At 37.9% G+C, this 26691-nt stretch overlaps 1 protein-coding gene across 1 annotated transcript; it reads right to left on the reverse strand.

Annotated features, from left to right (window-relative positions):
* On the reverse strand, window positions 1–26691 carry POLE4 (DNA polymerase epsilon 4, accessory subunit). Its single transcript, XM_072405080.1, has 4 exons — window positions 26413–26691; window positions 16301–16385; window positions 7131–7172; window positions 1–2726 (listed from the first exon to the last, which is right to left on the reverse strand). Exons 1-4 carry the CDS (start codon window positions 26638–26640, stop codon window positions 2713–2715), a joined length of 369 nt encoding a protein of 122 aa, XP_072261181.1. The 5' UTR covers window positions 26641–26691; the 3' UTR covers window positions 1–2712.

Consider the following 26691-nt stretch of genomic DNA (forward strand, 5'->3'; position numbering starts at 1 on the left):
TTATTCTCTTCTTTTGCTTTTATTATCAAAATGTTGGAAATATCTATGTTTTTAAACAAATTTTGTAAATAAAGAAATACATTTTTAAGTTTAGCTTTCTTTGAAAATACATGCCTTAAAAATCCAAAATTGATACATTTTTGTATTATTTCTGACTGCAAGAAGTACGTCAAAGGAATTTGGCAATTAAAAAACAACTATTGACAGTGACAAAACAGGTGAAATAAAGGTTTTGAGAAAAAGAAAGACGCAATCTTGGCTTTTTTGACAGAAGGATACAATGAGTGTAAGTGTGCTCCCCGACTGAGATGATTGGTATTTCCAGCAGGACAATGCTCCATGTCACACAACCAGGAAAACCAAACCTCTGAATTACATCAAGAGGAAGATGGATGATCTCAAACCATCAAGCAATGATAAGCTAGTTCTGCCAAAAATCAAAGAGTGGTATGAATTTACCCAACAACAATGTGAAAAAGTAGTGGAGAGCATGCCAAAATGCATAAAAGCTGTGATTGCAAATCAGGGGTATTTTCCACCAAATTATGACTTCTGAACATTCTTTAGTCAAAACATTATTGCCATTATGTAAACGGTGGATTTTCTGCAAACACTGCATCATTTCCCTAATTTATGTATTGTCATTTCCTTTAAAATTATGCTCTAAACAAAAACATTTTTATTTTGTATAAATATTGTATATTTTTATAAATCAGGAGAGATATTGTCAGCAGTTCTTAAAAACTAAGACGAAAGATAAAAAGGCTGAAACCTGAGAAACTGATCATTTATGCATAGGTCTCTTATTTTTTATATATATATATATATATATATATATATAGGCATCATTACACTTTACCACTTTGGTAATAACAAGCAAAGCCTTATAGTCCAGGACAACCCTGATCTATCTTTACCCTTCCCAGACTATCTTTTCTCATCTATATTCAGATTTCAACACCTACTGTATGTATTTACTCACAAATCTGCCTAGAGAGTTGTTTGACCACTCAGTCTACTGGACTGTGAATTTGGGGTTCTGTCATTTCCATTAATTTAGTTTTGCATTTCGTCTTTCTGTCACTAACAGCGTATAAAAGTCTTGTTCATAGTGCTCAATACTGTTCACCAATTTGTGACCAGCTTACCGTCTTCTGTCCTTTGCATCTTGCCTGTCACAAACTTCTGGTAGCCCTAGAATGTTTGTGTGTGTCTTCATACACATTTGTGCTACTCTATCACATTAGGCTTGGCTTACACTGCAGACCTGTCCCTCTTATTTGGGCATAAGGCTGACCTCTATCCATCATGTGGACTTGTTTAGGGCAACCACGTATTGTGCAGTCAATCTCTGTTGACTGTGGTTTACAAACCTACAAAAAGGATTTAGGAGTGAGAAAATGTATTCATATTACCTTAGTGTGGTATAAATGATTTGATTGCTAAAATGTGCTCAACTCTTACTATAACAAAGAATTTCATCATCCGTTTAGTCAAAATCACAATTTCAAATGTTTATTTTTCTTCAAAACTGTAGACAATTAAATGCCATATATGGGTTTCCTTGTTGCTTGATGTTGTTGATGACTGTTAAATTTATTGGAGCAAAACTACTAGCAAAACAGTATGAATACCATGGATTTTGTAGCCAATATCTGGGGCATGGCTACAGCCCTTTACTACCTTCTCCGGTATGCCTAGGGTCTATACCAGCATTTCTAAACCAGTTTATTGGAAACTGGAGTTTATTGGTTGATTGGAACCCTATGGTTCTTTCAAAAGTTGCTAAGGATTGAGCACTTTAAAACTGGTGCTTCTCAGGAAAGTGACTAATGACCTTTTTTGATGTAAGAGGCATTCTTTCCACTGTCCACCACACACATTTACTATAAGCTAAGGATACAGGAATTATAAAAAGGGGTAACATTTTAGGTGCTTATTCATGTTAAAAAGTTTGAGAAAGGCTGGTCTATACATGTATCTATAATTCTACATATTATATAGATTGCTTTCAAAAACCTCATTTTAGCAGCAACATCACAGACTTGTTAAGTTTGGGCATTGGCATATTTTGTGAAGGGATACAGGTGCAATTGAGAAGAGTAAAGGCACCTACGCCTTAAGACATGTATTAATCAATGTTCTTCCTAACCAAAATATTTTAGCAAACAAAGGTAAATATTAACTGCACTTCTCAAAAATCAAAAGGAGAGAGTCTACTCCTGCTGAAGCCCATTAAAAGAGAACACTGGGCATGACAAGAAACAAACTCTGTATTAAGCTTAATTGGCAACTATCTTGTTCAGAGCCCCCTTTCAGCACATCAAGACATGGGTAGTTTTTTGCTTAACACAAAAAGATACAACCTTCAGACTTTAAAAGCATAATCTCCAATTTAGTTTTGGTACAAACAGAAGGGACAGCGACAGATAAACAAAATAAAAAGTTATTATTATAAAAATACTATGTTCTTTAACAGTGACAGGCGCAATATAAATTTGTACTTCTTTTTGGATTTACATAACTATTGCAATAGGAAAAAATACAAACCAATAATGGAAATCTATTGATAATACACAAGAGCACTTGCTATATTAATGTATGCAAAAAATAAAGCAAACACAGAAAAATTTCCTTTGCCAAACACGTAGACGGATGAAAATTTGCGGCGTTGAAAGCATCATGAATTGTTTCACGGCCGTTTCAAGAACATCAATCCAATGTGCCTAGTAGGAAGAAAAAAAAAATGTATTTTAAAACCTGAGTTGTTCAATCCTCTACAGTTTTATCAGTAACTATCACAGTTGTACTATATTCCTCAAACCAGATTTATACTCCACCCAGGCATATTCCCTGATTATTTTAATTTAGATTTGCAACTTTTGAAGAATGGAAACCATGTAGAGATTTAAAGAAAAAACTGTTACAAAAAGTAGTCATTTAGTAGTCAAAAGTACAGCATATATAGGTGGCTGATAAAGGTAACAAGAAAAGCACTTCCTAACTCAAGCAAGTCTAAAACTACTTTTGGCTTAGTTTTAAAGGCAAGTTTTAAAGCTTTAGAAATCACTGCCACAATGTTCCAGTAAAATCAGCAGGGCAGTATCCAAGTCATCTTAGTTTTGCTTTAATTTCAAAAGAGCCTACCATACTGTCCTGTAGTCAAGTCAGCATTTCTCTTTGTTTGCCCTATGAGTCCTGAAATTGAAATAGAGCTTGGGTTTTCTTTCTTTGTAGACTGAAGATTGGACACCATCAATAATTAATTATTCTTGTAAATTGTCACTCTGCAATTGATAATAAGAATGTTGTTATAATTGTTTGAAAACAATTGACATATTTATGATATTTTTGTCTTGTTTTCTTTTATTTTTTGTATATAGTTTGATATAGGGAAATATACAACAATATATATGGTTTGATGATTTTATATATATATTTTTTTAATATACTTTGGTTTAAAAAAAAATCTTTTTTGTGTTCAAAGCATATTTTCCACAAATTACTTCTTTCCTAAATTTAGGCTTTTAACAGTTTATAGTGTATATCTGTCTCTTCCAGATTTGAAACCTATTTACATAATTTAGGAGAAACCTGTAATATATTCTATCTACTCCAATGAAATGAATGGGGTTGGAACGATACTTGAGTGGGTTTTGTACCTTTGATTAGTTTGTTATTTAAGTTTTTGTACCACCTAATAATACATACGTACACTTATGTACATACGTATACTGCCTTGGCTATGTGCCAGGATTCTGCTGTAGAACCAATAATAAAATTTGCCATATCAAAGCAGGGACTTAACTGTATGTTTAAAGAGGACAACCTCTTTACATGCAAACTCATCCTAGCTGGTCACATTTAAAGGTGAAGTTTTAAGATTTTTAAGTTTCTTAAACAGTTGAAATTAAAGAACAACCCACAGAGACCAAGCAAAACAAAACAGACCATTTCATATTTAAGAAAAACAGTATCAAAAAACAAAAACAAAACAAAAAAATATAGAATAAAAAAACACTTGGGCAAGAACAAAAATCAAAGCGTTAGGGGAGGAAAGGAAGAGGGTGCAAGTATTTCATAAAGTGAGGCAGAAATGAAGGGGTTCATTAAACAATATCATCATTTAGGGATAATAGAACATTCAGATATTCCTGGGGAAACCAGAAAGGTCAGCAAGTAAAACAATCAGTTTCTAAATTGCTTCTCTGTGCCTTTTCAAGGATGAGGTCTACCATTAGCATAAATGTATTAAAACGATCAGATTCTCATGAAATGGTATTATAGTTCTGATAAACTCTATAGAATTTATCAGGTTATCATACACATCATACACATCAGGTGGATCTGCCCCCTAACTCCTAATCTATGGAGCTTAAAGTTTAATACTTATACCTCTATTACCTCTTACACGAGATGAAGCCTATTTTTTGACACCAACCTCCATAAAAACTGTTACAATTGATTTTCAACTTAGCATCTGAAGAAGCTTCTAACAAAAGACTACATTGTTTCTTCATTTAGGCTGCCAGAACAGTTATTCTGTAATACTGCAAACCAGCTCATACCTCCCTGAACTATTAAAGGGATAAAGGAACTTGAGAATAAAGTTGCGCTATCTGCTACTTCATGTCTATTATATAATAATTACCCACAACTCAAAAATATGGAAACATTGAAACCTTTTCATAGATTTCAAGCAATTCCAGACATTATGGTCTTAAAGATGGCAAAACCTACCTTGTTGCATTGCCTTCTTTAACTTATACCAACCTGCCTTATTTAGCACAACGTTGGACATCCTCCTATCCTAAACTAACCTCATAATTCTTCTCTCCTTTCTGTTCTCCATTATTTTCTGGCTCTATTTGTTTTGTTTTGTCCCCCCCCCCCCCCCCCCCCCCCCCCCCCCCTCTTTTTTTTTTTTTTTATCTTCTATTTTTTTTTTTTTTTTCCCCCCCCCCCCCCCCAAGCTTCCTACTAATCTTATTGTGATTTCTCCAAAACAATTATTTTTTTGATTTGGAAGAACATGCGGCTGAGGAATACAATCTAATTTTGACATCTTAATGCCTTGAACCCAGTGGGTACCTCATCTGTCTCACCTTAAGCATTTCCCATCATTGTCACATTTTGCATAATGTAAATCACTGTCTTTCAATTCAGTGTAGTCGTCGGATATTGTTAAACCAGTCTTCCAAACAAACATTTATGATAACAAAAAACATCTTTAATAGAAACATAAAATAGTACTATTCAGAATCTTACCAAATGTCAAAAGTTAGGCTTTAATAGTCCCAGTAATCAATCCTTTTGCAACAGCAACCACCACCTTGGCTTCCTTTTTTTTATAGTTGTGTGCAGCCACTGTAAACTTTTTATAATTACCACCCTCTAAATCATGGACAAATGCCTGTACAGAACATTCCTTAGGAGACTTTTTGTACAGGAATGTAGCAGATTCCCTAAGCACCCAATGAATTTAAGAGTTACACAAACCCATTGGTATGTACAAAGGCTCAGGGAGGAGGGACAAGTTGTTTTTTTCAGTGTCCACAGACTCACTAAACACCGCCCCATAAGTGAACAGGTGGTGGTCCTTCAGGTTGCTCAGAACAAGGAGAAGCTGCCAGTAGTGTCCTCCAAACCTTAATCTGAAGCAAGGTTCAGCCTTTTAGCCGTTGCTAGAAAGGAATCTAAACCAGGTAACACATTTTACTATACAGATATGAGTGATTTAACAGGGATTCTTTCAATCTCAGGTTTAAAAAGCCTACCTAGCCCTTATAAACTAATTGGATATTAACCCCCCTACCGGTAATCCCGAGTGTGACTCGGGGTGGCTTTTACTTGCAAAAATCGGTAATCCTGAGTCACACTCGGGGTAACTTTAAGAGCCCCCCTTACCTTTGCCCCACGCTCCAGCGCTGATCCGATGGTCCTGGTGTGATGCCCGGGCGGGAAATTTAAAAGCAGATTACTGAAATTTAAAAGCAGATTACTGAGTAATCTGCTTTTAAATAGCACCCGGGTCCTGGCCACGCTGCTGCCGGAATTTGCTATTGCTGCTGGCATCTGCAGTGAGATGTAAAGCACAATGCAGAAATCCTGCATTGTGCTTTGCATCTCTCTGGAGATGCGAGCAGCAGCTCCAGCGTCTGTGTGCCTGTGTGAGGCAGGGCAGGGAAATCCCCACTCACATCACCCCGGAGGATGAGTCATCTTCCGGGTGATGTAAAAAAAAAAAAAAAAAAAAAAAATTAAATGCTGGGTTAAACTGTGACTTTACCTTTTGTCTTCCATGGTTGTACAGGCTACTCTCCAGTCCAGAACTCACAACATGCAGTAAAAGAAGCACTAAATTAAAGCCTGCAACATTTCTTGGCTGGAAGATTTAGAACAGTCATCTAGACTTTCCTCCTCAGGCTAACTAAACTTAGCCTTGTATTTTATTAATTAGATAGGGGAACATACATTATTTGCATTAGGGCTGAGGGCTCTTTAAAAGAGTATGGAGGCAAGGTGCATCATGTTTTTAGGAAGTCACATACAGCAAACTGCAGGCCTCTACAGCAAGCCATGATATGCCTACATTGCATAGAATAGGACCAAGAAAGGACCTTACATGTTAAAAATAATGAATGAAATAAAAATAAAATGTTATTCAAAAATGTAATATAATAATGGCAGGGGTAGGAAGTATCAAGAGAAAGCAACATAATAACAAATTACACTTTAGCTTTAATTACCATGGACCTGGCACTGGTAGCAGGGGAACATGCAAAATTGAATTGTTACTAAAAATGGAGAAGAGAATTCTTACAGCTTTGCCAATTATTTGAGAGGGGATTTACTTCTATTTGGAAATGGTTCCTAACAAAAACTCAAAAATACTAATTTGAAGTATTACCAGGTGAAAATAACGGCTGCAATACAATAAAAAAAATACATTCCTGTTTTTGGGTGTACAAAACCTTTGCAGTCTTTGGTCGTCTCACTGGTTTACTACTTTGGTTATTTGCATTATCCAACATTTTAAAACAAGCTATATGCTAATAATTGCAAACATCAAGTGTAGAAACTGGTAAAAATAAAAGTACACAACACTTAGTATAACATTTTTGCCTTACCTTCCAAAAATGCAAATTCATCAAAAGCATCAACAGCGTTATCTGAAACAGATAAATAAAAGCATTGTTTAAAATTTTGTATACAGTCAAAGTAAAAATATTCTCAGCTACTAATGTAGTTCTTAGAGTTTAACCCCCCCAATTTATACTAGTATAAAGAATTACAATCAATTCGTTTATAATAAGAGAAATATTTGTAAGTGGGACTTTTAAGGCAATATATATCAAAAATTGTAAAAAAACAAAAACTTTTTTGATACAAGATATACAATTACAAACGGCACGCATTAAAACGTGTGTACTACCTCTATACACAAAGAGAGGCAACAGATCCAGACAGGACCCACGGGAGAATCATGACACCATTATTGGTGTCTAAGTCTCCCCAAAGCCCAGCCCCACTTTCCATCTGTGGGTCAGCTGGCTGTCCAGTTAACAGGTGGTATAATAATTCCCACCTAAGGACGCTACCAATAGGACTGACCCTATACCGATTATCCCCTGGTTATCTTTTCCCATTCCTTTTTTTGGTATGTTTTTCACTGTACTTTTTGTTTGTTGTACTTCTGCTCCCTGCTTCATTGGTGTGCTGCTATCTCATTTGTGCCCCTCCTGGTACATTCCGGTCTGTTGGTGGATTCACTTTTGCGATCCATGCACCTCCCTGATGTGTGGAGCACAGCGTGCGTTTCACCCTGTAAGACCAGAAGTCAACCTCCCTGTGCGGACGTCATCACCTCAGACGTGATGGAACGTAGTGAGTATAAAGGGAGGACGTCTATCCTGCGGCTCTTTATGAAGCCACTTTTTCTGGGGATATCATGGGTGGCCCCCCCTTTCCTGTGGACATAGTAATCTTATCTACAAAAAAAAAAAAAAAAAGTAGTACAGTAGTACATCCTTACTTGGTGGATTTTTAAAATTTATTTATAATACACTACCCTTTGTAATGCTTGATTTATTCAATCAATTAATTTAAAAAGAGTAACACCTTTTAGTCATTTGAAAGGATTTCCTACTTTTATATTGGATTACAACTATACCATATATAATGTCTTAATTTTACATTATCAAAACATGGGCACTAATATATTATATATATATACGTACATACACACACGCCTTCCTCTTGCAGCACCCACGGACATCTGGCACAGTTCCAGGGAGCAGGAACATCTCAACATGTAGTATAGTATAGCAACTTAACAGCTGTTTTGAGAGAACAGCGCCATCAAAACATAAGTGCCAAACAGTGTACTAAAGTCCTTGCATTGAAAATGTGCTCTGAAATTCATGCCAGAAAACTGAAAACTGGATTATCGATGGCCGGATTTTTGATAGTCAACCTGTGATATATATATATATATATATATATATATATATATATATATATATATATATCTATCTATCTATCTCCTTGCAGCTGTTACCCTATTATCATCTCATAGGCTTGACATCTAATGAACTAGTGCACATAATACATCTTCCAATATTTTTGGATATACTTTCTGGAGCTGTTTATGGGGTGTTTTCCCCTCCTGTGTGCCATGGGCATTTCCTCCACCTTTTGTGCTCATTGCTACATCATGTTAAGTTCCACCAACGTTTTGTGAATTTGGTGGTATGCATCATAACATTATATTTTTTACTATACAAAAGTATTTTAGTGAATAACGAAAATTAAATAGGTAACAGTTTCATTGTTTTTATTCTTTGTATCATGTTGTAATGCTGCCATACCTAATACCTGTATAAACTGAATCCCTGAGAATGCGGATTTTATCTGCAAAACGTGTCGGATTATTACAGCATACCAATAACCTGTACTAACTTAGGTGATATGAACATATGCAGCTTTTAATTTGCATCTGTTGCCTCTCTGTGTATAGAGGACATTTAAATGTGTGCATCTTGTATCAATAAAGTTTTTGTTTTTATACAATAATTTAATGATATATATATACTGCCTTAAAAGTGCCACTTTCAAATATTTCTCTTATTATCCTAAATAGGGAAATTGGCAATTAGTGTAGTGTATGAGATCTGACGATACCTTTGTAACCAGTTCGTATATATTTTGTATATGACCATCTCCTCTGAAGCTTCCCCTACTTCTTCCATTTGTAGCTCAGGTGACATACAGCCTGCTTCAAGAAAAAACACTTGCACACACAGAAAGAAGTTGCACCCTTTTCCTTATATGCAAGTCAGTTTGAAAAATGTGTTTGATTTGTTGGGACTTGATTTAGGCATACATTGAGAACATGTACAATGGGCTGGTCCGAAAGATATGTACACATTTTTGTAAATGGTTTAATACATACTAAATAAATTGTGTTGGTTTTTTAGCTTGTATAAATGAACCTGTCTCCTTTACTTGCAAATAGAAAAAGCAGCAGTTAAAACAGTAACCTAGCAACAGTAGCATCTGGAAACAGTAGGAGCTTTAGATGTGAACAACAAGTGTTTGGTGCAAAAAACCTGTAGGGAGCGAGATCATAGCCCCAGCTGAACTTCAGTACATGGAGGAAAGTAATTGTGTGTGGAAGAGATCTAGTGATTTGTGGATATCTGCAATGGCAGTAGGTGGTAGCAGGGCAGAAGTTACATGTATGAAGGAAAAAATTAAACTGAATGCAGTTAAAAAAAAAAAAGACTTGAAAGACTGTTACCAGGAAGTCATCTTCCAGGAAGGTAGAACTGGACAAGAAAAAAAAAAAAAAAAAAAAAAGTTAGTTCTACGCAGGGGCTTTCTGCTGGGCGATACACCCACCACACGTGCCTCCTCCACCTCTCATCACCAGTAGCTTGTCATCTGAACAGATGACAGCAGGGCACAAGCAGCTCTGTTGTTCAATAAAAAAGCTGCCTGCATATAAGTGGGCGTTTGCAATCCCGAAAGGGCGCGTACAATGATGTCATTGGCAGCACTGTGATAGCTGTGTGTGTGTAAAAACTGCATGTCATAATCTGCAGCCTAACAACTCGCTGTGTACAAACCTTCAAACCTCCTAAACTGTTGGTTGTAACAACCTGAAATTGCAGGGTACACAGGAGACCCTCATAACTACTAATAACCAAAATTCCAGCCCCCCAGCTTTGAAGATTTTCAATATATAGGATCACAGGTTTAAATACTTGTGAAAGTTAAACATTAGGGTTGCTGTTTCAAAAGCAAATGCTACTAGGAGCCGGAAATTGAAAATACAAATTGGGGACCCCTGGGGCCATTCACATAGCAAGGAGCATTGAGATGGGGCCTGTAAATTTACACCTACCTGTCAAAAAATTATAACTTTCATGGTATTCTACCCTGTCCACTTCCCTTCTTTAAACCCCAATTTCTCTGGAACAGGTGAACAAAAATGTAGGTGATAGTGGGACACTTGTAGCCAACATCCGTAAAAAATTTTTTAGGGGATGTTAGCCACAGATGTTCCCCACCTACACCTACATTTTTGGTTTCCTACACCTCCCAATTCCAGAGAAATTGGTGTTCAAGTGTTAGAAGTGGACAGTAATATGTGTAACAGGGCAGTGCTCTTTGATGGGTATAGTTGTTCATGTTCTGATGATGCCATGGGAAATAAATTTTAAGGGGGAGCCAATGCTTCCCCAGGGGTCCAATTTCAGGCTTCTATGTGCACTTCATTTTAAAACAGCAACCTCAATTGTCAAATTAAATGTTTTTAAATTTGTGACCACTATATTCTGAAATTCTTTAAAGCTGGGAGCCCAAATATTGGTTACTAGTCGCTATGAAGGTTCTTAAGGACCAACAGTTTGGAAGATATGAAGGTTTGCACAGAAAGAGTTGTTAGGCTGCAGAAACAGCTATCACACTGTGCTGTCCCACCTCCATCAGATAACACGTGCTCTGCAGTGATGGTAGGGGAACAAAAGAAGTCCGCCCTCATCTGCTTATCACGTGTTCACACTTTCTATCTTCACCGCTACGGCGGTAACTACAGGGAGAGCCCGCAGTCTTCTGGCAAAATCGCATCACATATCCCACGAGAGTGTGGGCTGCTCCTTCTACATCATCAGGGGCTTTCCTAAAATGAAAACATAAAAATGCTCAATCTCACGCACAGTGAGATCTGCATTTTTTTATGTTTACATTTTCAGGAAGACTCGTCACCCAATTAGGCGATGGAATGGTGGGGGCCAGAAAGAAGACAGAAGCCGAGCCAGCGTGGGACTCACTGCATGAACTGGTGCCTCTTGCCAGGAACCACTGCTGCTTGAAAAAACGCTAGGTCTGAAAATGCCTAACAGTTAACACAAAAATCTCAGGTGCCTATCAGATGCCAGTAGTCACTCAGGAGTGGTAAATAGCACTTTTTTTTTTTTTTTTTACTGCTAATGTGAACTAAGCCTTGTAAATTGTTACACTAGATTTATTCTACTACTGCATGGGATTACACAGGAACACTAGAATGTTGGGTTTCAAAACATGGCACTGAACCATTGGGGTATAATACAAAAAAAAAAAAAGATAGAAAATGGGACATATTAAGGCAGCAGGCATTAGAAAGTCTGAACAAAAAGCATAAGGGGTAGGTAGAACACCGACAAAATAGGATTACTGAATGATGATGGCCTAAACAACTGGGAGCACTAAATTTGCCCCACCCATTTTTTGACCACCTATGGATGGTGCCATGATAATGCCCAGTCCTATTAATGAAGTATCAATGGGCAAGTATTGTGGGTCTATTTTTAAAATCACTCCATCTAGAAGAATTACTAGGTAAGGTTCTCTAACAGATAAGGCCTGCAGGTCCCATAACCTATAGGCTGTGTGATGACCAAAAAAAAGCACCCCATTGAACATAGCCTAAGACTTAGTAAGACATGTCATCAAGCTAAAAAAAAATCAAAACTGTGGCCTGCGATGGCAAATGTGCCCCTGGGTCAAAAAGAACTAGTTGCGGCCAGATGCCACAGGACATATACACACATTCTTTGGAGATCCAAAAAACATGTCTTCTTGGACTACAACGGGAATATCATGAAAAGAGACATTTAGAACTCTCCTAAAAGCAATCAGGAAACCAAGATTTGAACCGGTTAGACCGCTGCGTGCCTAGCCTATATTACTAAACGTATTATTAGACGAAGTGAATGGAGGAAAAAAGAAAAAAGGAGGCTTTTTAAGTAGCACTTTCAGAGAATAAACCTTTTTTTAAAACATCATTTTTATTTATTTCTAATGTAAAAATGACAATAAAATTGTTGTACAAAGAAAAATGTGATGTGTATAGTAATTATTAATGGAACAATTAAATTGACACTGAATTTTTTCAAGGCTTATAGTGCTACAAATGTGTAGAAAGAACTGGGGTGGTCACCCATCCCGACGTGTTTCGCCTACATAGGCTTCATCAGGGGATTTTTTGGGGGACCAACTAGCAACTAAAAAAAGAAACAGTATCATAGAACATAATTTACAACAATAGTGAAATCATTATATAATTTAATTTATAAACTGAAGAAATTTGGTTTCCAATTTATTAAATAATATTGGTTAGATACTGTGACACGTGAATGTAAGGTATGTTCAAAATACTAAAACCAACAGCTTGAGGGGTAGCTGCAAAAACAGAAAAAACCCATCCGAGAAATTGCTACAATACTAGGAGTGGCAAAATATACAGTTTGGTACATCATGAAAAAGAAACAAAGCACTGGTGAACTCAGCAACGCCAAAAGACCTGGTCGTCCACAGAAGACAACAGCGGTGGATGATCGCAGAATTAGCCAACCAAGCGAACAACACTCTCCAGGAGGTAGGCGTATCGATATCCAAGTCTACCATAAAGAAAAGACTGCATGAAACTAAATACAGAGAGTGCACTTGAAAGGTGCAAGCCACTCATAAGCCTCAAGAAAAGAAAGGCTAGATTGGACTTTGCTCAAAAACATCTAATAAAAAGCCAGCACAGTTCTAGAAAAACATTCTTTGGACAGATGAAACCAAGATCAACCTTTACCAGAATGATGGCAAGAAAAAAAAAGTATGGAGAAGGTGTGGAACAGCTCATGATCCAAAGCATACCACATTATCTGTAAAACATGGCGGAAGCAGTGTGATTACTTGGGTGAGCCTGGCTGCCAGCGGCACTGGGACACTAGTTATCGATGATGTGACACAGGACAGAGCCTGGCAGAGCATTCAAGGCTTTAGCTCCTCACATTTTATGCTATCTTTTTGTTCAACCCACTAAAATAAAGCTAAAAGTCTGCAGTTCAACTGCATCTGAGTTGTTTCATTTAAAATAATTGTGGTAATGTACAGAACCATAATTAGAAAAAAGTTGTCTCTATCCAAATATTTATGGACTTAACTGTATATAAGGCGAGATGGACCAAGAGCTTGTCTCTAGTGCAAAACCATCCTATTGAATAGTACAGCTAGGTACTATTAGTAGTAAACATAGTGAGTCTGTTTTGAGCTAAAGATGAGTAGGCACAGCTGTGTTAATAAACCGGACAATTTTTTGCTACATTTGTGGCAAATATACCCGTGTGATCAATGCTAGAACCTAACCAAGAGTGTGAGATTTGCTTACAAGTATTACTTTGAATGTGAAATTAGGGATCAGGTTAAAAGCTGGGCACCTCATATCTGCTGTCAGGTGTGTTACATTGGCCTAACACAACGGTTGAATAGGAAAAGGAATAAAATGCCTTCTGCTGTGCCTATGGTTTGGTGTGAGCCAAAGGACTATCACTCAGACTTCTACTTCTGTATGAGTAAAATTGCTGGGTTTTCGAAGAAGACGAAGTCAAAAATCGTCTATCCCGATTGTGATTCTGCTCTGAAGCCAGTGCCACATGATGCAGAGAATCCAGTGCCGGTCCCTCCTACATCTGTTGTTACTGACAGTGACATGTCGGAATAGGAACAGGAGGATGATGTCGGTGTTAAAAAATGTTATGAACCCCAATTTAAAGAGGGTAAGCCACATTTTTTAAGCCATCAAAGAGAAGTCTGAAATGTTAGCCTCCGGATTAAAGGATTGAAATTTGCTACAAAAACGAACGACAACTTCACACTTCTATCATCTTCACAAAAAGTTTGCAGGTTATTACAAGCTGTAAAACGACATTTGTTCCGGAACTGACGTGAGTGGTCTGATGATGGAGTTAGATTGCGAATACGTACCAGAGCAGTGTAGATTGTTCATAGACTCGAGCAAAGCAAGTTTGCAAGCTGTATTGCTGCATAAAGGTAACAAAAAACCTTCTGTTACTCTTGCTCATGCGGAGGGAACGAAAAAGACATACGAATCCCTGGAGGTCATTTTGAAATTGATTTACTATTCAGAACACAAGTGGAACGTTTGTGGTGACCTGAAGGTGGTGGCATTCCTTCTTGGCCTGCAATTGGGATATACAAAATATATGTGCTTTCTGTGCCTGTGGAACAGTCGTGATGACAGCAACCATTACAAAGTGAAAGACTGGCCACCCAGACCTGAACACACGGTTGGCCAGTACAATGTGAAGCATAAATCACTCATTGATCCAGAAAGTTTACTTTCCGCACTTTATATTGAACTTGGATTAACTTGAACTTGTGAACAACATGTTAACAGCATACCATCAACTTGGCTGCCGAATGTCACTTAAAATTCATATCTTACATTCTCATTTAGACTTCTTCCCACAAAACTTGGTTGATGTGAGTGATGAACAAGGGAAGAGGTTCCACCAGGACATTTCTGTTATGGAAACAAGATATCAAGGTCGGTGCAACCCCAACATGATGGGTGACTACTGCTGGTTTCTGCAACTGGAGACAGCGGAGAGCCACAAACGCAAAAGTAGGTGCCTGAAACACTTCTGAAGTGTACATGTGTGTTGTGTGTGAATTATGTGTAATTGTATATGTTGTTGCAACATAAAACTACGTTTTCATAATGTCATGGAACTTTGAGGCAAAAGTTAAGTTATGTATAGAAATTACATAGTAACTGCAGAACGAGAGACTGTAGCTATTCGCCTCTATACGCGTAATTAAAAGCTCCTGACGTCCTAGGCAGAATCAGACTTCAGATTTGGATTCAGAGCACTTGATTTAGTATACACATGATTAGACCAAGTAGCAGACAATATTTATTTTTTTGTGATGCAGTATAATCTCAGATTCACCTGTGCAGGCAACAAATTTCTCCATCTTCAAGAACAGTATCGTAAAAAAAAAAAAAACAGACTCCAACAATGTCCAGGACACATGTAGATAGTGGGAGTCGCTGGCAAAAGTGTGATACTGCTTCGTGCCAGAAGTGAAATTGCACATATGAAAACAAAGCCTGGAACACATACCCCATTCTCTAGTATTTCCATCCACCCTGGAGCCAGAATGCTTCAGGAAAGCTATAGGTCTATCCCAGTGGCAGAATAAAAAAAAAAAAAAAAAAAAAGAACATCAGCTATACAAGCAACGGAAACCACAGCCAATGGACTCCATGCCACAGTGGAGATAGAAGATTGGTAACATTGTTCAGATTGTATGTCCTAATAAGGAAACACAGACATGAAACCAACCTTTTCACAACTAAATATATAAATGGTCCATTTGGAGAACTCCCTTCCCAATTATTCACTTTAAGATTGTTATAAAGGACAAGAGGGCACTCTTTGTGTCTGGAGGAAAAGAAGCTTAAGCTCCAAATAAGGAAGGGATTCTTTGCTGTAAGGTCTGTGAAAAGGTGGCATAGGCTCCCTTAGGAATGGATTTAGCTGGGTTGTAAAGCTTTAAAGTAAATATAAAAGACTGTTGATCCAGGGAAAATCTTATTGCCTCAATCAGGAAGCAATAATTTTTGCCTTTCTCTGGATAAACTATGCCCACAGGGTTTTTTTTATCTGGGATAGGTTTATTTACCTAGTGGTTGAACTTGATGGACTTATGTCTATATTCAAACTGACTTATTATGTAACTATGTAATTTGTATCTGTAGTATGCTATGTATCCCAGATTTCTCTGGTCTAATGTATATTGCGTAAGTTTCAAACAGCCAAATTTGCAGTCACCTTTATGTGCCAATCAAAATCAGCACTTTGTGGAAACATTAGTCCCATACTTCTGAATGTCTTTGCAAGCTTTTCTAAAAGCCCAAAGCACTTTACAATAATTAAAAAAAAAAAAAAATACAAACCTATATCGCGACGCTGCAACGTTTTCCTTTTGTTTCGTTGAGCATACACATATGCATCTTTAGCAATTGTTTCTATTAATAATTCCTGTAAAAAAAAAAAAAAAGAAAATAAAACATTTGTAAAAGAAGTCTGTTTATCCAATATTATACAGTGAATTTATGCAAGTTTGTTTTACTCAATGACTGGCCTAAAAATAATAAAATTAATAACTACACTCTAGGAAAAGAATCCCTACACAGGTAGTTATAGTACCTAGACAAATGCTCTTTTTATACTTCTATGGAAAACTCATACCTCTATATTTGAATATGAATACATTCCTGTGCTCTTTTTTTTTTTTTAAGTAGGGGATTTTAAACAGCATAGTTTTTTTTTTAGCATTCATTTTAATTAAAAAAAAAACAACAAAAAAACAATATTCTATTAATAAAAACACAACAAATTCTTTTGTTAGATTAGACTAGTATGATATGCTCTGTTATCTATTACTCCAAATGAAGTGGTAGTAAATAACCCGCTAAAGGTGTCGAGCTTTTGGAGCATTTTCTCTAGGTACAGAGCTTGTACTAGAGAAATTGTTGTGGATGTTGTCTAATATTATTAAAACACATACATGATTATTATCTAAGTTTTTTCATCAAATTTAATATGGTAATTATAAATCATCTATGCCATTAAAATTCCTTAAATTTCTTTTAAATAATATGGTTATTTAATAAGTCTGTGGCATATGTACAACAGAGTGATATCCCAAAGCGAAATGTTTAAATGCAAATCCTTTTCACAAAAAGATAAATGCAAATCCCCTTCAGGAAGATAAACCAAGTATTCACTGCCACAGCCGAAAGGATGGGCTCAGTCACCAAGAATACGTTTTTCATAAATTCTAGTACTGAAAGTGACAGTGGTTCCTAAAACTGCATATAAACTCCACAGAAGCATCTTCAATCATTGATACAGTGAGGAAAATAAGTATAAAAACGTCAACATTTTTCTCAGTAAATAGACTTAAAATGGAGCTATTGACATGAAATTTACATTGGATGTCGGTAACAATCCAAGAAGTCCACACATACATAGAAATCAAAACAAGTACAACAACAAATTATATGTATTAAAGTGTACTAGCAATGGTAATAATGAAAAAAGGCAGGGAAAGCCGAGTATCCTGCTGAAATCTGTAAAAATTTACAAGTAATCTTACCCTCCTATCAGCGCAAAATATTATCAGCTGGTTTAGTCTTAATTGATGGCCTATAAAAAAGGTTTCTCATTATCAAAGTATCACACAAGAAGCAACTCATGATGGATGAAAGCAAGGAGCTTACTCCAGACCTTTGCAACCTTACTGTTCCAAAACATACTGATGGCATCGATTAGAGACATATTTCCAGCTTCTGAATGTTCCAGTGAGCACCACTGGGGACATAGTCTGGAAGCAGAAAGATCATCATTTCGTCCTAAACCAGCCATGACTAGGTGCTCCTCATAAGATTTGGGACAGACCACTCAAAAGAATAATCAGAGTTGTCCAAGAGCCAAGGATCACTCGTGAAGAGCTTCAGAAAGACCGGGAATTAGCCACAGTTGTTTTGAAGAAAACAATACACTCAACTGACAAACATGCATGCTCACCACCCATGACTCCATTAGTAAATTTTACAAAAAGCATGTTCACGCTTTTTTAAAATTGGACTCGGGTGATCCAATGCACAGATAAAGGAACAAAATAAAAAAAAGCAAAATAAAAAAAAAGCACCAGAAAGCATGTCTTGAGTTCACAGACCTAAGAAAAAAAAAACAAAACAGTCAGTACAGGTTCTGGAAGAGGCCCCTAGGTGACACTAGGACTACAATGCCTTGAGGTGGAGTATATAATCATATTTCAAGAAAAAGATAGATGAGATAGAGATAGAGATAGAGAGAGAGATAGAGAGAGATCCATTGTATTATTAGAATAAGCCACTAGGTGGCAACAGACAGCAAGGCATGGCATTAAGAGCTAAAGTCCAACTCTGTAGAGAAGTTCTAACCAATGTACCATTTAAAAAAAGAAAAGAAAAGCGTATATATGACAAATATTAAACACAGAAAGTCAAAATCCTGGGAGTAGATCCATAGAAGAAAATGTAGCCAAAAGAAAAGGGAATTAATCTCCTTACCAGGAGAGAAAGGTTATGGCAGGAATTCCTGCATAAAGCTTCCGGTTGGACAGTCAGGTCTCTCCTGGGGTTTTTCAGGTTGTGCCTTCTGCAATGGATTTTCCAATCCGAGCCTTCCAGGACCTCTAAAAAACCTGGGCTAGATGGCCAGTCCGTAAGGGAGACCCGTGGTAGGGAGAAAGTGGCCAGTAAGGAGGGCAGATCTGCGGTGCTGAGGAAAACTGACGTTACCCCCATTCTTTGATGCAAGTTGAATTGGGAATGCCCACTTATAACGCAAGCCCTTGGCTCTCAAAATTTCCACGAGTGGGCGCAGGGCCCTTCGTAGTGCCAAAGTATGGAGAGTGGTCCTGCATGAGCATATTGGGCGATTCTTGAAAATAGATTTCCTCTTGGGAGCGGGCAGCTTTTAATGTCTTCTTTCAGCGGGTATGACAATAGCTTGCACACAATGTCACGCACTCTGCTCTGATCCTGAAATCGTGGGCCCGTCACTCTGTGGACTCTCTCTATGGCAATAGGGTTGTCCTGGGGAGTTCCCAGTAGTGTGTTGAAAATTCGAGAAACTGTATTGTAGAGATCTGCGGGTTCAACTGATTCGGCAGACCGCGGTATTGCGTCTGCTACGGTTTTCTAGAATTCTAGTGCCCAAGTCCTGATTAAGACAGGCAATCTCTTTTTTGACTGTTGACTAAATGCGTGTCATGAATGTCATCCTCCCTTGTAATGCCAGGAGCAGAGTTAAATGTCCTGCTGGCTTCCCCTCTCAGCAGTGTAACTATCCCTCCCTGTGGTGTGAGGCGCAGTCTGTACTCACTGGGTCTTGTTTGTTCTGCCTCCTGGCCGGGTCCCGCGCCATCTTGGCTGCTACCGCCTTCACTGTAGAGCAGGAGGGAGCCTTCTCGCTGCGGAAGAGGAAGGAGTCTAGAGCCCGTGGTTGTTTCTTGTCCCCTGGATGGAGGGCAACTGGCTGTTTCTTGCCTATCTTTACCCGGTTTCAGCGTGTGTAGACGGCTTTGCAGGAAGAAAGGAGCAGGGAAGGCAAGGAGCAGGGGCCCAGGATCTCGCGTCCTCCTATTATATCAGCATGGATGACGGCGGAGCATGAGCAGCCCTGACATCGTCGGTTTCTGAGAGCTCAGCATTGATGAGTGGGACACCAGCCATCCTGCACTTATCTGACATCACATTAAAGTGGACCCATCCGCTCACATTCTCTCAACCCTCTAGTCAGATCACTATCTACTGGTGGATTTGGGGAAAAAACCCCAGTCAATTTTATTGAGGGGGGGCTCTTCTAGGAAAGGATGCAAATGATACAGAATTAGGTTACATAACCAAACTTTTTACCATATTAACAAAACAAAGAATACCTCCTTTTCATTAAACTGGATGTCTCACATATATCTTTGGCAGCCTCAGCCAAAACTGCTCGCAGCTGAAACAAAATACAACTTGATCATTACTTGTTGGGGGAAAAAATAGGCTCTCTGCTAGCTAAAGAGCTGAATCCCAGATCCTGATTTCACATCTTCCCAAACAGCCTGATGGAAGACTCTCTCATAATCCCAAATTGATTTTAGTAGCGTGCAGAAATTTTTTAAATCCTTTTACCATTTCTAAACATTGAAATTGATGGCTCTTATGCTGACCTAAAGGGGGCACTCACAGTTGCAAAGATGGCAACAGCAATCAAATATCTTAAAATGGGGAGCACTTAACTTCCCAGTTAGGGGTTTCTTAACTTTTATAAATATTGTCCCCTTCCCTAGTCACCTACTTTAACTTTCTCAGAAAGTGTAACATAGTTTTTTTTTTTACAAAGGAGAATAAGGTCTGTATTAGTGGCATTTCGAACTCAAAAAGACAACACTAATTGCCAACTATAGATCCACAATTGCAGCATTAAAAATATAGCCAAAATTCTATCTTAAATCTCAGCTTCTGTCTACTTCCCTACTATATCTATCCAGATCAGCTAGGTTTTCTTTGTGTCAGGCTGCAGACCTGACTTGCAGAACTATAGATCTCATCTCAGCGTTCACCACAGAATGGGCAGGGAGGGAGGCTATTGTCCTATGTATTGGATTTACAAAAGGCATATTATAGCATCTGGGATTACCTCTTCCACCTCTGGCAGACCATGGGCTTCTATTCAGTTTGTCAAGATATTGTTCTAACATCATAACTGCCCTTCAGCACAGATTTCCATAAAGGTTTATCAGTGCCAGACATGGTCTATTGGAAGGGGCACTGGACAGGGGTGACCACTTTCCCCTTTAGGGCAGTGGTCATTTGTGAACCCTGGGTTATAATGATTCTAGGGGCATAATATCCTTTGTCTATCTACCCTTGTCTGATCCCCCTTCTTAAACGGTTTTACATGACTAAATGGTAGTACATCCTGAAAGGTTCAGAACTGGCAGCATGTTGCTTTCACCTTATCCACAATTTATCTTGTTGTAAATAGAAGAAAATAAACAAAACACAAACATTCACCTACTTCCTCCAATTTAAATATTCTAATGTATACTAATGTTCCACGTTGTTTAAAACAGAACATGGAACATTCGCAAACATTGGCAGTTCATCACTGCCAAAGCTCAACAATTGGAAAGTTATTTGAACACAGGGTCTGGTTTTGGGAACAAGAACTCCTGGCCAGGCAGCTGACAGTCTGCCCTACTGACCAGCCTGCACACCAGTAAATGCTTAAATTTTAGGCTAAAAACACAAAAATGAAAAAGTTTTACTGATGGTTAGTTAAGAGGCTAAAATTTTTTTTAAGTATTTGCATATAAATTGAGGATCAGGAACAACTTGAAAAAAATAAACTACATCATTTGCAACTTTAAAACCATCAAGTAAACTACATAAACCAAAAATCTAAAACAGCATAAATGTTGGCATATAGGTATAAAAACAGTTGGTAAATACAGTCCAAAATTAACTATGCTATTCTCAAACAGAATTGCTTCAGCCAGATCTTCCTTCATAGAAGCTCCTAAATCTGATTCAATTATTTTCGAATAGTCTTTGACTTTGGTGGGTGGCATTGCTGTTACAGTTCTAGCCACGTGGCTAATGTCTGGATAAACAAGGATTTCTTCTTCTATTTTTAGTTTGGATGAGTGATCATAGTTTTCAACTACTTTTTCATCCTTCAGAAAAATCCTGCTGGAATTTTCTTTATTTGGACATTTACCGGTCGTTTTTCCGTGTGTTAAACTGCAACATTTTACATTTGAAAGTTCAATTCTGTCCAAGTAGGCTTCAAAGTCTAGTTCTTCATTTGAAGAGGACTATTTTGAGTTACCAGTTCTTAAAGCTTTATTCAGTGGTTCAGGTGTTTCAAGTAGAAACCCCTTTATGCGAACTGCTACGTCATAGAGGGCCTTTTTTCCTATAGCAATTTGGTCACCACTCAACAAAATGCAGCTCAACGGTACAACATAAATAGCAGCTAACAAGATCTGATTATCCTCTCTACTTCATTGAAGATAAAATACCATAAGCTATTAACCCCCCACATTTGTTCAGGCAAGCTCTTCCATTGCAAGAAAAAATTTCCAAGTGTTAAGTGAGAAAGAGGACTTTCCAATTATTTTACTTGCACCGACTTTTAGGTAAAGAAGTGTTTCCATAGTCCAGATCTTCAAGAAAGTATTTTAATTCAAAAACGCTTTATCATATCAAAGTGTATCGAATAAGTGCTTCCCAATGTTGATTGATCCAAAATGGCTCTTTTTCCAGCAAGTCTCTTCAGAATAGCATCTGTTTTTGGGGCCTTGGCTGCAACAGTTACTTGTCCTAACTTTCCAATTAGAGCAGCTGCATGGCGATTTTTCAGTCCATCTCTTATTGCTAGTTGCAGAATATGAACAGCACAAGGCATTTGTTGGATAGTAATAAGCTTGAATGCTTGTTCAGTAATATCACCCAAAATGTCACAGTTTTCTTTAATGCTTGCAAAACTGTCATTCCTATACTTGTGTACCACTTTCTTCATCTCCTTTGTTCATTTTCTCAACTGTGCTTATCATATTATTTGAAGCGTTATCTGTCCCAATCTCAAAATCTTCTAAAACACCCTTCACTAAATTCTAAAGATATTTACCATGGGTTCTTTACTGCCATTTCAATGATGTGGTTTTTGAATTTTTCTGATGTCATTGTTATGGTAACTTTGTCAGATGTAAAGAATCTTTAGGGTTTGCTCTCCAGTAGACATCTGAGCCTTATTTAACTATGGCTTTCTCATTACCAACTTTTAACATTTTATGATGAAAGCACGATAAGCGTCTTTTTAATTTGATGCATTTGTAGGTGCATTTTTTCAGAACCACTAAAACTGTTTTTGCATCACATGCTTTTTTACCATCACCATCTTTTGTTATGTATTGACATACTTAATAATTCCCATATCTTGTTCGATGACTGTTGGGTTTGACAGTCTTTCGGCCATGTTAACTAAAATAAAAAATATAAAATATGTTATACCAACCAAAAGGAGCATACACTGTGATACACACACACACAAACATACTCATAGTCCTACTTTACACAAACATACATACAGCCTTCACTATACACACACAAACAAGCACTATACAGGATTTGCACCATACACTCAAACATACACAAAGCACTATCTTTTACATAAAAAACAGATGCACAAGTTGATGGTTGAACAGATGCATGAATTGGTGGATAGTGGAGAAGAGCAAGACGTCAGCAGCCAGCCAAAAGGCCCTTTTGGCTGGCTGCTGACATCTTGCACTCTTTTTTTTTTAATCTTGCACTCTTTTTTTAAAAAAATAAAAAAAAATAAAAAAAAAAAAAACTTTTTTTCTTATATAAAAGTAACGGCCACCCTTTTATAAAATTTGAAAAATGTAGTGATAGGTCTACTTCAATGGCATCATGAACACGTGATGAATGATGAGGGTTGGACTTCTGGTAATCCCCCTCATCACTGCACAGCACGTGTTAGCAGATGGATGTGGGACAGCCAATGTTCATCTCCCTGTTCCAGAAAAATTAGGGTCCAAGGTAGAGAAGCAGACAGCTATTATGTAACAGGGTAGCACATTTTGATCAGTAGAGTTTTTATGTTCTAATGATGCCATAGTAATGACATTTTAGGGGTAGTTAATTACAAGTGCACAAAATGCACCTACATTCTTGAATATCTACACCTCCCAATTCAAGAGATATTGGGTTGAAAATAGGAAGCAGACAGGATAGAATATTATGAGATTTATAGTTTTGTGACAGTATAAATTTAGGTGGCCACCCCAATAGTCCTTGCTATGTATGTGGCCCCAGGGGTCCCCATTTGCATTTTCAATTTCGGGATCCTAGGTGCACTTGCTTTTGAAACACCAACCCCGATGTGCAATTTTCAATAATTTTTAAACTTTTCACCCCAATAACTTAAAAGTCTTAAAAGCTGGAGGATGAAAGCTTATGGGTCATTTATATAATGTGGTATTAGTAGCTATGAGGGTACTCTGTGTACCCTGAAAATTTCAACGTTATTACGACCAACAGTTTAGAAAATATGAAGGTTAGAGTTGTTAGGGGGGTGTGTGTGTGTGTGTGTGTGTGTGTGTGTGTGTGTGTGTGAGAAGCAGCCTATCACAGTGCTGCCAATTACTTAATTGCATAAGCTCACTTGTAAACCCCTCTCAAGATTGCACACAGGCAGCTTTTTTGATAGAGTACAGGGGCTGTTCTTGCCCCAATTTAATCTGTTCAGATGACAGGCCGCCGCTGATGAGTGGCGAGTGGAAGAGACACAAGTGTCGGGCAGAACACCAGGGAAAAAGCTTCTGGGAAGAACTTTGCAATTAATGTTAGAACGGTGCTTTTGTCTATTGTAGTTTCTATTCTGTTCTTTATCTTTATGTTACGTTCAAAATTTTTTACAAGAATATTTAAATATTTAAATAGAGATTGTTGATTTCTTGAGGCCAGATTTGTGGTTTAGAGTAATAGGATTACTACTGACTAGTACGAAAATATTAGAGATATAAATAAGTGGGAGACTGTAAGCACCAATAATAATGTGAAAGTGCAGCTATATGTAGATACGCAAAAGAATGCATATGGTCAGAAAGGTTTGTTTTACCTTTTAAAAAAATTTTTTAAGATATGAGTTCCACCTTGTTTATAGCCCAGCCACTGGGTATCAATCTATGAAGCCTCCAACAACCAAATAAATCCTAATCTGTGACCTAATCAGTGGAAGACAAAGCTGTTATACTCATATGAAAACTGTTGCACAAAAAATAAATTCAATAAAGCAGAGCATGTCTGTTGCTGATTTCCACATAGTACCCAAAAGGACATAAGGGGAAGTTTCTGCAGCAAATAGGGTACTAAGAGAGGAAGAATAGGATACCAAACCCCAAGTATCTTCCAAAAAGCAAAATACAGAGCATGAGACAACAGTCACCTCTGCTTACCTTTATGCCAGTTGAAGACTTTATGCCAGAGCAGGGGCAGATTCTGTTTGCCAGATACAGTTTTATTACCATCATATTAAGTAGCTTGTTTTACAGGGGGGGCTTTTATTCAGTGTTTTACTAAGACTTTCTTAGCAGAGTGGTCAAAAAATGGGTGGGGTAAGACATGACAAATTTAGCGTTGTTTATGCCTTAGGTATCCACTTTAGGAGCATCATGAATATGAACATATTCAATGTGACATATGAGGGCAGGACTGCTGCTGTCCCCCTCTCACCGATGCTAAGCACTTGTAAATAAATGATGAAGTTCTATCAAAAATGTATCGACCCAGGTGGGCATGTACAATGACATCATCGGCAGCTCAGTGTGAAAGCTACATGTGTAAAGGCTATTTGTCATACTCTGCAGACTACTAACTTACTGTATTCAAACTAACATATCAAAAAAATTTGCTATTTATTCCTTAAAATTCTTTTTAAAGAAAAAAAATAAAAAATGGGAAGCCCTTCCCCATCTGTCTTTCTGAAGTAAGGACTGAATGAGAGCACACAGCCTCCTGGGATACCAATGCCATGTATCTCAGGAGGCTTCCGACTGCTCATTTTGCACATGCCAAACCTCAGGGTTTTCAAAGCAATGAAAAAAAGTGCTGATCTTACTGCACACTTTCTCACATTTTACAGTAGGTGCAAGATCAGGTGACATAGCCACCAGAGGGAAAAAGATGGCGGCACTCTTGGGCAATCCTTCTACGCATGCCCGAGCATCTCAGGCATGAGCAGAAGGAGCCTTTTTGCTCAAAAAGAAAAATTTGCCAATCTCACACATGTGCAGTGAGATCGTCAATTTTTTTTCATCCTACGTCACCTGATCTCACGCTTGGGTAAGGTGACGTAGGATGAAGAACCCGGAAGAGAAGACGAAGATTGCGGCGCTCGGAGCGCCAGCTCCAGGATGGATGCCGACCACGGGGGACCAGATGCCGGGCACCCACAGAGTGATTGGTCTGCCCTGCGGGATTGAAGGCAAGTGCGTTTTTGTTTTGTTTTTATTTTTGGGTATAGTTCCTCTAAATTTGTTCTGCTATATGTTGAATTTCACAACCAATTCAAATGAATGGGAGACACGCTGCACAGGTATCACATACACACACACATATATATATATATATATATATATACATACACACACACACACACAAACACACACCCACATATGTTTACATTTTTACAGTCTAGCCTTCATTTTGTGTTTTGTTTTTTTTTTGAGACAGTCACACTATAAAATCTATTCTAGTTATACTGCCACAATAAAAGTCTCCCGAATGAAGAGGACAACATTTTCATACCAATCACAGCTGTTAGTGCCAGAACTATACACTTGCAAAAACAAACTTGCTTTCTAAAAAAAATAATAATAATAATATACATAGAAGCTTAACGAAATCAAAACCTTTCACAGCGGAAGCGGGCGTACCGTAGCTTTACTTATGAGGAAAACCGATTCCTGACTCGCCAACGACAACTCCGGATCGAATTTCATCAATGCTTTCACACGTGACATCGGCAGCCTGACCAGCTTCGGTACTACAGCAGCGGAACATTCAGGCTTCTCTCCCGGACTCCCAGTCCTCCCTTTTTCTTCATCAGCCTCTTCGCGATTTCCTGCGACATCTTGCAAAACTGCGTCTTCCTCAGTAGCCATCGTACAACCTTATGCACATAACAGCGCCATGCAAAATAAAAAAAAAGAAAC

Source organism: Pyxicephalus adspersus, chromosome 3, assembly GCF_032062135.1.
Source record: "Pyxicephalus adspersus chromosome 3, UCB_Pads_2.0, whole genome shotgun sequence".
Lineage (NCBI taxonomy): Eukaryota > Metazoa > Chordata > Amphibia > Anura > Pyxicephalidae > Pyxicephalus > Pyxicephalus adspersus.

What these genes read in the sequence shown, in the direction of transcription:
- POLE4 (XM_072405080.1), bottom strand. Translation starts at nt 26,640, where the DNA reads ATGGCTACTGAGGAAGACGCAGTTTTGCAAGATGTCGCAGGAAATCGC. An exon ending in TCCTCATAAGTAAAGCTACG is followed by an intron (nt 16,386 to 26,412) that starts GTACGCCCGCTT and finishes TTTTTTTTACAG; the next exon opens with GAATTATTAATAGAAACAAT. An exon ending in GTTGCAGCGTCGCGATATAG is followed by an intron (nt 7,173 to 16,300) that starts GTTTGTATTTTT and finishes TATCTGTTTCAG; the next exon opens with ATAACGCTGTTGATGCTTTT.